The 18,979-nt window shown below is 37.7% G+C and overlaps 1 protein-coding gene across 1 annotated transcript in view; it reads left to right on the top strand.

Annotated features, from left to right (window-relative positions):
• Nucleotides 1-18,979, top strand: part of SCN1B (sodium voltage-gated channel beta subunit 1) — a 188,069-nt gene that overhangs the window by 152,263 nt on the left and 16,827 nt on the right. The window contains exons 3-5 of the mRNA XM_053691282.1: nt 11,683-11,920; nt 16,568-16,709; nt 17,589-17,688. Coding sequence (XP_053547257.1) covers nt 11,683-11,920; nt 16,568-16,709; nt 17,589-17,655 — 447 coding nt within the window. The 3' untranslated portion in view covers nt 17,656-17,688. The remainder of the gene's footprint in view (nt 1-11,682; nt 11,921-16,567; nt 16,710-17,588; nt 17,689-18,979) is intronic.

The following is an 18,979-nucleotide window of genomic DNA, read 5'->3' on the forward strand; positions in this document are numbered from 1 at the left end:
TGAGAATCACCCAGAAACCCCTGGGCAAGACTCAGGAAGTGACTCACACAATGGATACAGTAGAAGGAAGTTTCAGTACCTTGAGAGTTTCTGTTGAAGAGGTCACTACTCTTCACTAGAATGGATAAGACCGACAGTCAGCCAGGCAGATATTCATACACTGAGGGATTTAAGAGGTTATCAAAACAGGAGGACAAACAGGACATAGGTCAGTACAACCAAGGGTTAAGCCACATAAACAGTGAAGACAGTAGCAAAACCAGAATCCAACTTGCAAATTTGCAAGGCTGGCAAAAAGTGATCAGAGACAAGCAGATGTCCAACAGGTAGAAGACTAATCGGGAACATTTCTGCAACGGCTGAGAAATACAGATAATTGCACCCATGAATCACAAGAAAACGTACGCAGGAGCCAAATAGAATGCATAGTGCAAAATGGAGTCAACATAACTCACACTAATGACGTGATACTCAGTCAGCAGTGGTGTGAGAAGAACCTTGTTTTACCTCTGTGATTACCGTGTATCTAAGCCTCTGCAGACATTCTACTTATCTCAGATATTTTGACAGGCTTGCATTTCAGGCAATTAGTGCTGACTCGTAAATAATTCCACGGGAGTGAGCACAATGTTTTCTATAAGGTACACATGAACTAACGCCCTCTGTGTAAAAAACTGTCAAATGTATTCAGATAAGAGGCGGCCTTCAAGAGCTTAGAAATTAGCATATTCAACTAAAAATACCAAAAGAACAAAGCAAATTTGATAATAAAAGTAAATTGGAAAGTTACATGCCCTATCTGAATCATGAAAGTTTAATTTGGACTTTACTGACCCTAAGTATTTCCAATAAAGTACACAATTAAATAGTTTATTTCATATTTAGCATTTTAGCTATGGCTGTATATTTAGGAGAGCAGATTTAAAAAAACAAGTTTCTAACTTATATGCCTTGCTGTATAAATTACAAAATACCAACAAAACTAATAACTTCATCTCACAGTTAGAAAGTATTATATAGTACTGCTTTATTCTCATGTCAGCTAGAAATATAATAAAAGCTCCTTAGATAGCTGCAGTGCTTTCTATGGCACATTCACCTTTAACTGATCTTGCAAATAAAGCTCTGTTATCCAGCAGATCTACCAGGTACAGATAAACTGTTATAGCAATGCACTAAGATTTCATTTTTATATAAATTATGTGTTTTCCCTTTTTAAAAATAAAGCATTTTACAGAGGATGGGGCCGAATTATCAATGTCTGTCCGACATGATACGCTGTAGCGACAGACATTGCTGAATGCCAACAGCATACGATGTTGGCATTTAACATTGCACAAGCAGTTCTGGTGAACTGCTTGTGCAATACCGCCCTCTGCAGATTTGCGGCTAATCAGCTGCTAGCAGGGGGTGTCAATCAACCCGATCGTACAGGATCGGGTTGATTGCTGTCCACCACTCAGAGCAGACGGACTAGTTAAGGAGCAGCGATCTTAAGACCGCTGCTTCATAACTGGCTTCAGGCTCGCACGGAAACAGGGGCATCAAGGGCCATTGTGTTTAACGGTAATCTATAGGTTGTGTTATAGATTTTTCTCTGAGTGCAATATAACAGTTTTGAGTTCTGCTGCACAGTTTTGAAAGGTATATTTGTGAAATTAGTAGGTGTTTATCAAAGAGGAGGCAGGTGAAGATAATGGAAGGGACTTACCTACCAAAAATAAATAAATCCCTGGGTTTTTGTTGCATCATATTTATATTGCAAAATATAACTGTTTTAAAACATTTAAATCACAGAATAAGAAATTATAAATCAGATTTCTTAATAATACCTGAAAAAGTATTTCAAAATAAGCTTTATTTGACGTTAATATTTTCCAGGTAGGTATGAGAAACTTACATTTGCGTTTCCCACTAATTAGCTGTTATTTATCCATCCAACTAACTTTCTAGTCGAACTCAAGACCTGAGCATCTGGTATTTAAACATTAATTTATGGAAGAAATAATGTCTGACTGTCACTGTTCCTTTAATCTCTAACGTATTGCTGTGGGTCTTCTGGCAGTTTTTGTCACTTCAAAGCTTTTTTGTGCAGTTTAGCTTTTGAAATTTGTATTTAATATTAACAAAAATAAATCTCTAGCTCTCCACCCCCCTTGTATCTGTCTTCTTTGTGTGTGCAGAGCCGGACTGGGAATGAAAAGCAGCCCTGGAAAATTTGTAGAACAGCCCTAAATTTTGCCGCGTCCATAGAATGTCAATGTCAGATTTTTCGCAGTGGGTAATTGGGATATTCCTCCCAATATGGGGCTTTTTTTCACTGAAGTGGTAAATTGTTGAAACTGGTGATATAATGATTTATCTCCATTAACGTCTATAGAGATTTTTTAAGTTACCACCAGTTTCCACAGTTTACCACCTTAATAGAAACTAGCCCATGTTTTTTTTTGTGTATAATATAACAAATGATACCAAGAGAAAGAAGCAAGTTTTATAATAAAAATAAACTGTAAAGTTGTTTAAAATGTAATGTTCTAGCAACATCAAGAAATAAAGATTTTGGGTTTCGTGTCCCTTTAAGTTATGTAATAGTAGCTATTCTGCAGTGAACATATTTATTTTTACTAAAGGAGTACTGTTTACTATCCCTTTAAGTAACCAGAAGTATGGTGTAAATAATTAGAATTTGAGGCTAAGAAATTATAGTGTGTGTTTTATATATATATATATATATATATATATATATATATATATATATATATACAGTACTGTATGTGTGTGTATATATACAGTATATATATATTTATGTGTGTGTGTGCTTATATATACAGTATATATATATATATATATATACATATATATTTATGTGTTTGTGTATATATACAGAATATATATATATATATTTCTGTGTGTGTGTATATATACAGTATATATATATATATATATATATATATATATATATATATATATATATATATATATATGTGTGTGTGTGTATATATACAGTATATATATATACAGTATATATATATATATGTGTGTATATATACAGTATATATATATGTGTGTGTGTGTGTGTGTATATATATACAGTATATATATATACAGCATATATATATATATGTATATATATATATATATATGTGTGTGTATATATACAGTATATATATATATATATATATATATATATATATATATATATATATGTGTGTATATATACAGTATATATATATATATATATATATATATGTGTGTGTGTGTATATATACAGTATATATATATATATATAAATATATATTAGTAACAACTAAAGAAAAAGACAAAAGAATACAGTCTTACTAATATAATTATACCGCTGTACCTTCGCCTATATTATAAGGTTTGAGAATAATAGGTATGTATTTAAATACCAAATAAATTTAGAAAAATGTATTAAATACATAAAAGTCCTTTAGTGACACATTTTCTACAAAAAGTTGTTAAATATTTATATATACAGGCAACTATTTCATCAACACCCCAAGGAGTACAAAAATTTGTATTCAGTGTAAAACATGAAAAGCATAGCTACATTTTTATATCTGGGTTTGGTAACCCCTTGGCATAAGGTCAGATATATTATATATTAAGGAGTTAAAAAGAAACTTGAAAAGCCAGAAGCACATAAGCAGATAATGTGACAAGTTCACAAAGGACAAAACAAACACCACTAATACTGATGAATGATTTAGGGGGATAATAGGGCAGACTATAGGGTGATGTATATTTGTAACTGTTGATTTATATGTGGCATTGCATTACTATATTGTTTTTATTACCATTATTAATACATACATGCTACCACTGGTCTGTGCCCCTTCTTGCTTTCCCCTAAAATCAGTATTATCCTTGTCTGGGGTATCTGCATTATAGCCTAAGCCTATGTATGCACAGTAATACATATAAACAAGTTTATTGGGCTTATTATAAGTCTAGGCAACATTCAGTAATACAGTATTTTTAAATCTACCTTTCTTTTCAAGTATGAAGTATTCCGTATGTTAGTTTTCTTTTGTTCTGATCCCTATGACAGGTGACAACACTGACTACCTTTCCGTCCCACGTGGCCAGTGGCCTTCAACTCGGCTCCCTCCTGGAGCCCTTACCTCGTTGCGTGTGTGACTGTGTGTTTGGTCACGTGATGTAATTGTTCGCCCCCGCCCATAGTGAGTATTCAGGCAACAGGAGTGATGCAGTTTTCAATGATTGGCACATCACAGTCACTCACAAATTAGCATCATGCAAATTTGTGAATGACTGTGATGTGCCAATCATTGCCATTGAAGCGGGAGCAGCTGCAGCGGCGGCACTGCCGCATCCTATGCCAGCTGAGCGCTGCCACTGAGCAGCTGCTTGACTTCAGTCTGCTACTCTCTGAGTGTCTGCTCAAAAAGCAGGGCGGCCGCTACGCTCCCTTACCTGCTCTTCTGCTCTCCACATGCTGCAGCTACCGGCCCGGCCCACCCCTGGCCTGATGGCCTGACCCACCCCTGGCCTGATGGCCCAGCCCATCCGGATTTTTCCCAGTATCCCGGTGGCCCAATCCAGTATTTATGAATAAATAGAACATACCCTGGTATGTGAAGAACATTGGAATGTGAAATATTAATATTTCATGTCGGTTTAACGCACTTAAAGGTTTACTCAAAAAAATTCTCCCCTTTAATTTGTTCCCAATGTTCCACTTTACCTGCTGGAGTGTATTCAATTGTTCACAAGTATTTCCATTAACCTTATATTGGCATTTGAATTAGTTTATTTAGCCTGTGGTATCCCCACCTATTCTAAAAGTTTTTGGCTTTGAGGCCAAGCTGTGTTAACACAGCCAGTCGAAGAAATTACACTCCCAGTGGGTTATAGAAGAGATAAGGTAATAAAAAGTTAATTTCCATCTTAATATGAGGAGAGTCCATGGCTTCATTCCTTACTTGTGGGAATTAAGAACCTGGCCACCAGGAGGAGGCAAAGACACCCCAGCCAAAGGCTCAATACCTCCCCCACTCCCCTCATCCCCCAGTCATTGTTTGCCTTTCATCACAGGAGGTTGGCAGAGAGTCAAAAGATTTTGGAGTAGTTCCTTATGGAGGGGTAGTACTCTTTTTCTCTATCTGTCTTGGTCATAGGAGGTGATGAGTGCCCCTGCCATTGGGGGTGTAAGGTGCCAGTTTTTTTTCCTTTCTATAGACAAGTTATGGAGGATTCTGGAATTTTAGAGGGGGATCCCTCCGATACAGATTTTGATACCTGTGTATATTGTGAGGAGGCCCGGGTAATCCAGCCCGCTCAATTATGTTACATATTCCGCAATAGAATGTTCTCATCAACAATTGTTTAGATGTTAGAGACCACTGAGCCGTCCGCCTCTGAGGACTCTTTGCCCAGTGAGGTGTGTTCCCTTGATTCTGTTCCTACATACGCAGTTTTACCAAGTTCCGACCCCCCTTCGCCTGTAAGGAGTTTGTTTCCACCAGAGGTTACTAGGCACTTTTGCATAGCCTTCTCTTGAGCCTTAGCGAGGTTACCTATTCCTGCTACACATAAGCAAAGGGTTAGTCCAGGCTCTACTGCCCGAGGCCATTTGGTGTCCGATCAGTTCTCTGGGGATGTGGTTCCCTCTGAGGTTTTAGAGGGAGAACCTTCTGGGTCGGAGTCTGCTGACTCAGGTCCCCCATCTGAGGAGGGCTTAGCATTTAGATTTAGATTGACACGCCTGCGTTTACTTCTGAGAGAGGTTTTGGCAATGTTACAGATTTCCAGGACTGCTCCGTCAGTTGACTATCTGTTCTCTAAATCGGATAACAATCATGACTAGACGAGTGGAGGATGGTATATTCCTTGTCATCTTGATTTCCTTTTGTTTTATCGTTTATTTATAATCCCAGTTCCAGGCTTTATGGGGATTGTGTCATATAACAGGCAGGGTCTGTGTTGGCTTTCACTCTCCTTTTTCAGCCTTTTTCCTACGGTTCGTACCGGATAGCTTTTGTTTTTGAGCTCTGGATTGTTTTTAGAAACTCTTCTGAGAAAGATGTTTCGTTGCATGGGATTTTTGACCCTATCGACTTTGATGGTCGAGAGATTGGAGTTTTTTTTTATAAACGTATAGTTTTCTGCTCAGGGTCATAGTTCCTCTGATATTTAGAGGACATTTTAAGCCTTAGAGCTTAATTATTTTAATGTCTCAGTTGTTCTAGCTTTGCTAGAACTTAAGAAGTTTTCCTTTTAGCACGGGAGTGTTCTGGAAGATACGTTGTATCCAGTGTTCCCTCTAAGGCCAGTTTTGTGTGCGGCCCAGCAGTGAAACAGTTAATTAGGTAACCACACCCTGCAATTAGCAAACACTGCACAATGCAGGTGGCAAGGTATGGTTCTCTTGTTAACTGTTTCACTGCTGGGCTGCACACAAAACTGGCCTTAGAGAGAACACTGGTTGTATCATAAATGACAGGCAAGACCTGTTGTGGATACTAGTTAGGTCTGTTTTCCTTCATTCTACTTAGGGAAAAATATTTTATTTTCTTCTAGATTCAGGTTTGGGTACAGAAGGTCCATCTATCCTAGTTAACAGGCTGGACCTGTTTAGGTTTACCTTGGATGGGTGCTTGATACTGGAACATATGGATCTAGGGGGTCCTAGAGAACGGAAATAGTTTTTCCTTTCTGGACAATTGTCTGGTCAGAGAAGACTAGGGACCTTTGGAGTCTTTGTCCCGGTATTTTTTCTCTCTGTGAGATAGTTTATCCGCTGTTGGGCATACCCTAATAGGGGGAGGGGTTTCCCCGTCCCACTTGGGTTCTATGATATCGATGCAAAGCTTATCAGTTCTTTTCTCGCTAGATAATGTAAGGTTATCCCTTCCTTCGGTTCTTAGGAATCTTAATTTTAAGTAAACCTAGTTCTGATCCTTCTTGGGATCTGGGGTTTCAGGTATCCTGCTTCCGGAATTTAGGCAGCTTAGTTCATAGGCCGGGGTATAGTCGCTTCTATCATAAGAGTCCTACTTCTTATGGTATGTAGAGTGGGGACTCTCCTGGCATATCCTTTCTTTCTCCAGGAAGTTCTGGGGAACAAGCTCTCTGTAGCTGCCTTAGGGGATAGTTCAGCCCTAACTATTTTTCTGCTTGAGAGGCTCACAAGTTCCAGAGGTCAGTTTTGTTCAGGTTTTGATTAGTTCAGGCCTGTGTTTTGTTTCAGTACTCCTTTCTGGGGTTTACTTCTTGTTCTAAGAGTTGTGCAGATGGCTCCATTTGGGCTTATGCATGTAGTTGAATCTTTCTATTTGAAAGATTTTCTTTTTTTATATATTGGTTATGGATTCAGCGCACAGAGTTTCTGAGTTGGCTGTCTTACAGGGTCGGGATCCTTTCCTAGTTTTCACTTGGTTAGGACTGTTCTCTATATTAGTTTTTTTCCTATGGTTGTCTCATATCACAACATCTATCATGAGAATGTGGTTCCTTCTGTGTGCCCTACTCCTCCTCCTTCGAAGGAGAGGTTCTTTCATCTTGGATGTGGTTTGGGCCTTGAAGTTCTATCTTCAGGCTACTAGGGACTTTTTTGTCAAACTTCTTGTTTGTCATTGGTGGAGGAGCTTGTTCACTTAGCTTACAGATTCAGCAGGACGCAAGCTTCCTCAGAGGCTTAAGGCTCATTCATCTAGAGCTGTGTCTCCCTCTTGGGGTTTGAGAATCAGGCATTTAGCGATCAGAATTGTAGGGATTCTGCCTGGTCTTCCTTACATATATTTTCTTTTACATTTTTCATAATTTACGTTTTTGGCTTCGGCTGAAGCTGATTTTGGGAGCAAGGTTTTGCAGGCTGTGGTGCCCTTTAAAATAGGGTCCGCCTATCTTTTTACCCTCCCGTTCATTCAGTGTCCTCTAGAGCTTGGGTATATGTTTCCCAGAAGTAAGGAATGAAGCCGTGGACTCTCCTCATATCAAGATGGAAAACATAAATTATGCTTACCTGATAATTTCCTTTCCATCTGTATGAGGAGAGTCCACGGCTCCCGCCCGTTTTTCTCCGTTGGGCGGACTAAAATTATTTTGTTCTTTTGGCACCATTTATACCCTGATATTTCTCCTACTGTTCCTTGTTCCCTCGGCAGAATGACTGGGGGATGAGGAGAGTGGAGGGGGGGATATTTAAGCCTTTGCCTCCTCCTGGTGGCCAGGTTCTGTATTTCCCACAAGTAAGGAATGAAGCCGTGGACTCTCCTCATACAGATGGAAAGGAAATTATCAGGTAAGCATAATTTATGTTTTTTACATTGTTCTCTCCAAGTATTGGTGATTGGTTTATGGACAGATATAAGATAAAGAAGCATGTATATGTACACAATGTGATAAAGTAATGAGATCTGATTATACCTACAAGCTCAACCCATTTTATTAGGCTGTGACTTCAAAACACAAAATCAGCTAATTCATATACACAAATAAGCCTTAAAAAACAAATCTCATACATTTTATACTCTGCAGCTGGTAAAAAAAAAGTGATTGGAAACACATTCAGGGAAAAACAATCTTATAGTATGCTGTCCCTTTAAGGAAACACGATCGGGTTTGCACGTAAGGGTGTTAATTTTTTCCACTTTTCTTGCTCCATTGAATTCTATGGGAGAATACATTAACCCAGTCACAATATTTGGACTTTGGCTTTTTGCACAGGTCGGGTTAGCGCTTGTGCGCAAACTTTGTACTTTTTAACTTGTAATATGCGGTACACGACGTGTGTAAAAAGCCAAAGTCCAATCAGAGTTAGCGCAGGAGCGACTCGTAATCAAGCCTTAAATGTGTTGTATAAAGCACCTTTTCTATACAATATGATTGATTGACTGTTATTGTTTTGTGCCACATCTCAAAGAAACGTTAAAGAGTAACATTTAAACATGTTAAAACTTTTTTTCTCCATAAAAAAAGGTTGTTACAGGGACATGAAAATCAAAATGAAACTTTTATAAATCACATAGAGCGTGCAATTTTATAAGACTTTTTAATTTACTTCTCTTAACGAATTTACTTTATCTTATCCTTTGTTGAAAAGCATTCCCTAGTATATTCAATTAATACTGGGAGCTATCTGGTTATTGCTGTCTGCGCACACATGCCTCTTGTCATTTGCTCACACACACATGCCTCTTGTCATTTGCTCACAAGATGTGTTCAGCTAGCTCCCAGTAGTACATTGATGCTTTGGCGCTGATTTTATCTTTTGTGTTTAACCCCTTTACAGAAGTTAAATACATAGTTATATACAATCAACAATACAATAACATATAAGAGCATTTCCCTTTTGTGCTTTTATATGCTGTTTACATTTATTTTGAAATGACATTTCTTTCTGCAGTTTAGAACATGCCTTTTATAATAAGTAATGAGAATATTGTGTGTAAAATAACATTTATAAGCAGACACCATGACTTTTTTAAGTATAGCTTGGAGGAGAGAAGATAGAAACCTTCAGGTATGTCAGAGACATTAAACCCATAATTCAGTTAGAGTGTACAATTTGAAAAAGAAAAAAAATACTTATACATTTTTATTTGTATTTTTTGTATCCTTTGTTAAAACGCAGGTGGGTAGGCTCAGGAGCATGTACGTATCTGGACACTATAGGCAGCACTTCTGCAGGAATACTTTACAGTGTTATACATTGTTCAAACAGTGCTGCCCTATAGTGCACACAATTATTCTTGCAAAACTGCTGCCATAAAGTGCTCCAAACAAGAATACCATGAGAATATATGATAAAAGAAATAACTTGAAACTTTTTTGTAATTTTATGCTCTATGTGAATCATACAAATGGTGTTTTCATGCCCCTGTATGGTATTTAATCTTTAAGCATATATCACATAAATATCAACAACAGAATAAAGGGTCATGAAGTTTGAGGTCAGTAATTTGTGTAAGCACTTTTTTACACAGAGAGTGGTTGGTTCATGTAATATACTTTTTAGTAAAGGTGGTGAAGAAATTCAGCAAAAAGATATAAGAAGAATTAAAGTACACTTTAGAGGGAAATATGGGCAGACAGACTTGGTTAGCCTCCAGAACTTATTTTTCTATGTTTAACATTTACAAGTCTAGATCAACCTTTATATATATAGGATATAAAACCTTCATTTTTTCTTTAATGAATCAGATAGAGCATGCAATTTTAGGCAACTTTTTAAATTTACTCCTATTATAATTTTTTCTTTGTTCTATTGGTATCTTTATTTGAAAAGCAGAAATGTAAGCTTAGGAGCTGGACCATTTTTGGTTCAGCACCTGTGTAGCACTTGCTGATTGGTGAGTAAATGTAGCCACCAATCATCAAGCGCTACCCAGGGTTCTGAACAAAAAATGGGCTGGCTTCCAAACTTACATTCATGCTTTTTAAAATAAAGATACCAGGAGAACGAATAAAAAGTTATAATAGGAGTAAATTAGAAAGTTGCTTAAAATTGCATGCTCTATCTGAATCATGAAAGAAAAAAGTTGGGTTTAGTGTCCCTTTAAATAACTTTCTAATTTATTTCTATTATCAATTTTTCACACACATACTGCTACTAGTTTTTACACAGTCACAAAATGACACACAAACGCATTTCTACTGATATACATCATAAATAGCCCACTAACAATATCACATTACAACAACATGCATATTATTATTATTATTTATTTATAAAGCGCCAACAGATTCTGCAGCACTGCCCATGGGTACAAGGATAAAAGTACAATGGAGAAACAATACAATAAAAGACAAAATTTTACAGACAAATACAGAGGGAATTGAGGGCCCTATTCCCATGGGAACTTACAATCTAGATGGGTAGGAGGATGGGAAACAGGAGGTGGGGAGTGCAAAGGTGAGAAGGATATTAGTGAGGAGATAGATGAGGGCAACTGTTAGTTAAGTGAAGTTCATTTGTTAATGAGTCGGGTGATAAGCTTCCCTGAATAAAAAGGTCTTTAGGGAACGTTAGGGGAAAGTCTGACAGCTCTAGGAAGTGCGTTCCAGAGGGTTGGTGCCGCACGAGAGAAGTCCTGTAGTCTAGCATGGGAGGAGATGATGGTAGAAGATGCAAGGAGCAGGTCATTGTCAGATCTTAGGGCATGGCTGGACTATATTTGTTGATAAATGAGGACAGGTATGTAGCTTAACTCTGCTGTGAATGGAGAACTAGTGAAGGGACTCACAGAGAGGTGCAGCAGAAACGGAGCATCGAGAGAGGTCGATTAGCCTAGCAGATGCATTTAGGATGGATTGAAGGGGAAGAGGCGGGAGAGAGGAAGGCCAGTTAGTAGGTTGTTACAGTAGTCAAGTCGGGAAGTTACCAGGGAGTGGATTAGCTGTTTAGTAGTTTCAGCACTCAGAAACGGACACATTTTGGGGATATCGAGTAGGTGGTTGCGGCAGGATGAAGAAAGCAATTGGATGTGGGAAATGAAGGACAGATTTGAGTCAAATGTGACTCCAAGACATACAAAGAGTCCTATGACTTCTGTTTTGAACGCTAACAGGACACCTCTTGTTCCTCTGTTTACTCGTCGGAGACTCTATTTGGGGACTGGTTAATACATATTTGATAGGACATATTTCTTGCATGGATATATTTCCTTATTGAGCTGTATTCCCTTTATTTTACAGATATACATTTATCAAGACATGAGTGGCTTGGTCATTGATGAGCGTTTCATGGATAAGCTGGTATGGAATGGAAGTAAACATACAGTCGACTTGCAGGACATGTCTATCTTCATCACAAATGTCACCTACAGTCACCGCGGAGAGTATATGTGTAGAGTCAACCGCACTCTCATGTTTGAAAGCCATCTGTACAACACAAACGTCACCAAATACATCCAAGTGACAGTGGTCGACAAAGGTAAAAACAAGGGGTCAATTTGAAAAAATTAAAGGGACAGTCAACACCAGAATTTTTGTTGTTTTAACAGACAGGTAATCCCTTAATTACCCATTTCCCAGTTTTGCCTAACCAACACAGTTAGGTTAGTTAGGTTGTTAGGTTGGTAGAGGTAAAAAACCCAACACTTTTTACCGCTTTAATGATCTTGTATCTAAGCCTCTGCAGACTGCCTCCTTATTTCAGTGTTTTTGACAGATATGCAGTTTATCCAATCAGTGCTCACTTCTCGGTAAATTCACATGCATGAGCTCAATGTTATCTATATGAAACACATGAACTAACGCCCTCTAGTGGTGAAAAACTGTCAAAATTATTTTAGAGGCAGCCTTCAAGGTCTAAGAAATTAGCATATGAACCTCCTAGGTTTAGCTTTCAACTAAAAATACCAAGAAAACAAAGCAAAATTGGTGATAAAAGTAAATTGGAAAGTTGTTTAAAATTACATGCCCTATTTGAATCATTAAAGGTTTTTCTGGACTTGACTTTCCCTTTAAGTATTTGAACAGTAGCAAATCCATCTTCCCTCCATAATTTGCACCAGACTTAAAGAGATTGTAATATAAAATTCTTAAAGGGACACTAAAGTCCTTGTGATTTTTTTTATATATAAAATGTTTAGTTACGTGCAATATACTTTCAATATTTATTTTGTCCCCTTTTCATGCTATGTAGCTCTGAAAATTAACTATTTTCTAATTATCAGATAACAACTACAAAACAATGCACTTTATAATAACATTATGATCGTGACTAGCCTTGATGTCTGCAGACTAAGGCCCATATTGGCTCCTACAAATAAGGCAAATGGTGGGTGGAGTTTGGCTATTGAAAAATAATTGCAGTAAAAAGGATGTTAATTTGTTTTAAAAATGTTTAGATTTGGTTGATATTTTATTCTACAGCAACAGAAGGAGTTTACTGTCCATTTTATTATGTGTTGTAAGTAGTAAAATCACTTAACAATACAATCTGATTATTTATTTTGTCTCCTTTTCCTGTAATTTAACTCCATTCCCCTTGAGTTTCTAAGAAGTAGTGGAAGCCACCATATTGAAACCTAGTTATCCTATTGTTTGCTGATTGCAATTTGGGACAGATTTAAGTGTGCAAACAATGGTTGTGTGGAAGATAGCAACCTTAAAGGGACTTAAAACCCTAATAAATAAATAAAATTACTTAAACATTAGTTTATTCGACACAGACACTTGCACAGTTTATCTGTCCTTTATTGACCTGATCAGAAAAGTTAGATAAGGGGAAACCTAGGTTTCAACAAAGCTAAACCAATAATTTTATAGAAATAATAAGTACTTTAGAGAAACGTTACACTTATTTCTTATATATTTTAAAAAATATAGCTTTTGAAAAATACATCTGCACATAATAATTCAGGCTAATCTTTGATTTGAATGCATCATTTTATCTAGAGTTTATTTACTGTTCAATGTCCCTTTAAAGGGACACTCGTCAAAATTAAACGTTCATGATTCAGATAGAGCGTGTGATTTTAAACAACTTTCCAATTTACTTCTATTAACAAAATGTGCACAGTCTTTTTATATTTACACTTTTTGAGGCCGCAGCACCTACTGAGCAAGTGCAAGAATGAACAGAACACACGTATATATGCATTTGTGATTGGCTATTGGCTGTCACATTATACAGGAGGAGTGGAAATAGACATAACTTTGAAATAAGTCTGAAAAAAAAATCTACTACTCATTTGAAGTTCAGTCTAAGGGGCCGATTTATCAAATGTCTGGCGGACATGATCCTCTGTAGCAATCATGTCCGCCAGACATTGATAAATGCTGGCAGCATACGCTGTTGGCATTTATCATTGCACAAGCAGTTCTGGTCAACTGCTTGTGCAATGCCGTCCCTGCAGATTCACCTCAGAGGCAGCGGACGAGTTAAGGAGCAGTGGTCTTAAGACTGCTGCTTCTTAAAGGGATACTGAACCCAAATTTTATCTTTCATGATTCAGATAGAGCGTGCACCAGTCAACACAATAGATTTGCATAATCAACAAATGCAAGCTAACAAGACAAAGCAATAGCACTTAGTCTGAACTAGTAGTAGTAGTAGATATTTTTCTGACAATTTTAAAAGTTATGTCTTTTTCCACTCCCCCCTGTACCATGTGACAGCCATCAGCCAATCACAAATGCATACACGTACCATGTGACAGCCATCAGCCATTCACAAATGCATACACACTTAGTCTTGCACATGCTCAGTAGGAGCTGGTGACTCAAAAACGTTTAAATATAAAAAGACTGTGCACATTTAGTTAATGGAAGTAAATTGGAAAGTTGTTTAAAATGGCACATTCTTTCTGAATCATGACAGTTTAATTTTGATTGAGTGTCCCTTTAAGCAAATTTCTAATTTACTCCTATTATCAAAATTTCTTCATTCTATTTCTATCTTTATTTGAAAAGCAAGAATGTAAGTTTAGATGCAGGCCCATTTTTTAAGAACAACCTGGGTTGACCTTGCTGATTGGACAGCACCAATAAACAAGTGCTGTCCAGGGTAGTAAAACAGAATTTGTCTGGCTCCTTAGCTTAGATGCCTTCTTTTTCAAATAAAGATAACAAGAGAACGAATAAAAATTGATAATAGGCGTAAGTTAGAAAGTTGCTTAAAATTGCAAGCTCTGCCTGAATCATGAAATAAAAAAATTGTGTTTAGTGTCCCTTTAACTCCTGTTTTCGGCTAGCCTGAAGGTTTGTTAATTCAGGGCTTTTCAAAATCGTCCCCTAAGTGCTATTGCATTGTCTTGTTATCATGTATTTGTTTATTGTGCAAATCTGCTGTATTTACTGCTTCTTTAACAAGGATGACTGTAAGATATACATAAACATGAATGCCACACGCCGCTCATTTTTAATTAAAAATCCACTTTATTTTTAATTTAAATTTCAGAATTGTTTTGTTCCATATACTTTAAAGGGATATTTTAATGTAAGAATAGGACGCGCTAATTTGTTAAGAATATTTTACTATCGCACCATTGAGCCAATCAGCAGCACTAGTCGCATGACTCAGATGTGTAACTAATGCTGCTCATTGGATCGGCTGCAGCTCAGGACCAACAGTGCTCCCTTTGTGGGGGTTAAACACAGAGTAGTGTAGGGTTGATAGTCTTAAAAAAACATGCTCTAACGCTTTCTGCCACATTAACATTTGCTTATTTTAAATAACTTTCATGAAGTTCACAAAAATGTATCCTATGTGTGACTGAGATATTAGTTATTATTAGAGACTAGGGGGCCGATTTATTAAACTGCGAATGCAACTGTTTCACCGGAAACAAAAGTTAAGAAGCAGCGGTCTTCTCTGAGGTGGCGGACAGCAATAATCCCAATCAGATACAATCAGGATGATTGACACCCCCTGCTAGCAGCCGATTGGCCGCATATGTGGAGGGGGCGGCATTGCACAAGTATTTCACTAGAAATGCTTGTGCAATGTTTAATGCAGACAGCATATGCTGTCTGCATTTAGCGATGTCTGGCAGATCATGTCCGTCCGACATTTAATAAATCTACCCCTAGTTATGAACCGCAGACCCTGGTCATCCACATTTGCCCTTTATTCTGTATGAGAAGAATCATTTAGTTTAAAGGGACAGTAAACACCTTGTAATTACAAGACATTTCTGTTGTGTTGCTATAAAATGGCATATCAACCAAGACTTAAAGGGACATTCAGATAAAGCATACATTTCTAAACAACTTTCCAATCTACTTCTGTATCCATTTCGCTTTATTCTCTTGGTTTCCTTTATTGAAGGAGCAGCAATGCACTACTGGAAGCTTGCTGAGCACATTCTTAAGCCATTTAAAGGGACGCCAAGGTCAAAATAAACTTTTCTGATTCAGATAGAGCATGCAGTTTTAAGACACTTTCCAATTTACTTCTATTATCAAATTTTGCACAGTCTTTTTATATTCACACTTTCTGGGGAACAAGATCCTACTGAGCATGTGCAGAAGCTCACAGGGTATATGTATACTAGTCTGTGATTGGCTGATGTCTGTCACATGATACAGGGGGCTGGAAATGGGAATAAAAATACATTTGTCCAAAAAAAATACTGCTTATTTGAAATTTAGAATAAGTGCTATGGCATTGTCTTTTTTATGTACTTGTTAAATATGTAACTCTACTGCAGCGGGCCTTTAAACAAAGGATATCATAGGTATGCCTTTAAACAAAGAATATCAAGAGAACTAAGCAAATTAGATAATATAAGTAAATTGGAAAGTTGTTTAAAATTGTATGTTCTATCTGAATCTTGAAAGAAACATTTTGGGTTTCATGTCCCTTTAACATTTTTTAAACACATTAACATCCTTTTTACTGCAATTATTTTTCAATAGTCAAACACCACTCACCATTTGCCTTATGTGAAGGAGCCAATCTGGGCTTTAGTCTGCAGAGAACTAGACTAGCCACGGTCATAATGTTATTATAAAGTGCATTGTTTTGTTGTTGTTATCTGGTATCACCAATAGGAATCTGTTGATCATATTACCTTTCTGATGATCCTATAAGTCACGTACTAACACTGTCTCTTTGTGTCCCCACACCCAGCAAACAGAGACATTGCGTCCATTGTGTCGGAAATCATGATGTACGTCCTTATCGTGGTCCTAACAATCTGGCTGATAGTTGAGATGATTTATTGCTACAGGAAAATCGCTGCGGCAGGAGAGGAGGCCGCCCTAGAAAACGCGTAAGTGTGACTGGTCTAATGCTTAGGGCAAACTGCAGTAAAAAGGAGAATTATCAACTCAAAAGCTAATAATAAATATAGAACTTATCTACACCAAGTAATATGTATTGTGCTCTGTTTTTAGAATAAGGCCGTCCACTACCCCACTAATCCCAACTGCATTTTAAGCCCTTTCCCTGACTTTCTCCCGTTGTATTAACCCTTACAATGCCAGCCCATCAATGAATTAACCTCAACTCCCTAAACTTCCCTGCACACAATGAATTTCTCACCACCCTGGAATCTAGGAACTTCCTCTACACACCCCTGCATTGCAGCCCCCTGTGGTACCGTTGGGACCCCAATGCCTAAAGGACATGCCCTGTAAAATGGAAAATAAACAAAAGCTGCTTGCCTGACTGCCATATCTTTATCCATGTTCCATAGATGCCTATCTTCTGGCCTCAAGAACAAGGGTCCCATGCTAGCCTCACCAGTGATTCAGAGCATAAAGTTTCCAATTTACTGTTGTCATTTATTTCCGCTCTACATAGCGCTGCCCTCTAGTGCTCTTGCAAATGTATAACATTCTTGCAAAACTGCTGCCATATAGTGCTCCCGACATGTACATCCCTGCTTTTCAGCAAAAGATACCAAAGGAATGAAGAAAATGTGATAACAGAAGTAAATTAGACAGTTGTTTTGAATTGTATGTTCTATCTGAATCATGATTTTCATATCCCTTAAATGGTCTTGCTAGTAACTGCAACCCAGTGGTCTTTTTGTTCATCCCTTTAATTTCTCAGCTGCTGTTAATTGCACACAGGTTGTAATATTTTATGTCTGTTTCTATCAATAACCCGCACCCTAACCTGCAACTCCTTTTTGTTTTATGCACAGTTCGGATTATTTAGCAATAACAACAGAAAGCAAAGACAACTGTCTGGGAGTACAAGTGCAGGAATAGGCTGAGCTCTGGACGGGGACTCGGACAGCCCAGGTGAGTGAATAGAAGTAAAATCGACCTAATCAGGATAACTGTAATTAAAGGGACACTATACCCAAACATTTTCTTTCATGATTAAGGTAGAGAATATAATTTTAAACAACGTTCCAATTTACTTCCATTACCTAATTTGCTTTATTCTTTAGATATATTTTAATGAAGAAATAGCAATGCACACAGTGAACCAATCACAGGAGGCATCTATGTGCAGCTACCAATCAGCAGCTACTAATCATATCTAGATATGCTTTTCAGCAAAGAATATCAAGAGAATGAAGCAAAATAGATAATAGAAGTAAATTAGAAAGTTGTTTAGAATTGTATGGTCTTTCTAAATCATGAAAGAAAAAATTTGGGTTTCATGTCCCTTTAAGGAGGGTATTAAACAAGGTAACTGCATACAAACTGTATACAAATAGGGGTCAATTTAACAAGCTTTATGCCCCATGTGTCCGGCAAGAGCCTTCAGGCTCTAAAGACCGCTGCTCCATAACCTGTCTGCCTGCTCTGAGGCGGCGGACAGAAATCAACGCGATCGAATACGATCGGGTTGATTGACACCCCCTGTCTGCAGGGCCGGTATTGCACCAGCAGTTCACAAGAACTGCTGGTGCAATGATAAATGCCGACAGAGTATGTTGTCGGCGTTTATCGATATGCAGCGGACATGATACGCTACATCGTATCATGTCCGCTCGCACATTAATAAATTGACCCCATAGACATTGTTTAAAGAGTTTATTACATAATAATGGACAGGATTACACTAGCCTGACAATGTGAAGTGGGTTTATTCAGCACAGAAAAAGGAAATAGATTCTTAAAAACAAAATTGTAGATGTATCAAAGAAAAATACTATTGATATATATGTCATTTGTTTTCCACTTTTCCTATTAGAACACTATGAAGCCTATTTAAGAAATGTCTTGCGGACCTGATCCGACAGTGCGGATCAGGTCCACAAGACATCACTGAATGCGGCGAGCAATACGCTCTCCGCATTTAACATTGCACCAGGGTTATGGAGCAGCGGTCTTTGTGACCGCTGCTTCATAACTGCTGTTTCTGGCGAGTCTGAAGACTCGCCAGAAACACGGGCCGTCATGCTCCTTTCAGAGCTTGATAGATAGGCCCCACTGTGTGTATTTACTAACAGGAGCCAGCGTATATCTGACCTGGCACAGAAAAGACCCAAATGGGAGAGTCTTCAATCATTTTTATGAAAAAATATAAAAGAAATGAAAAGTAGCAAAGTGAAAAAGGGACCTGCTGAGCGACAGAGCT

The sequence above is a fragment of the Bombina bombina genome, chromosome 8, assembly GCF_027579735.1.
Source record: "Bombina bombina isolate aBomBom1 chromosome 8, aBomBom1.pri, whole genome shotgun sequence".
Lineage (NCBI taxonomy): Eukaryota > Metazoa > Chordata > Amphibia > Anura > Bombinatoridae > Bombina > Bombina bombina.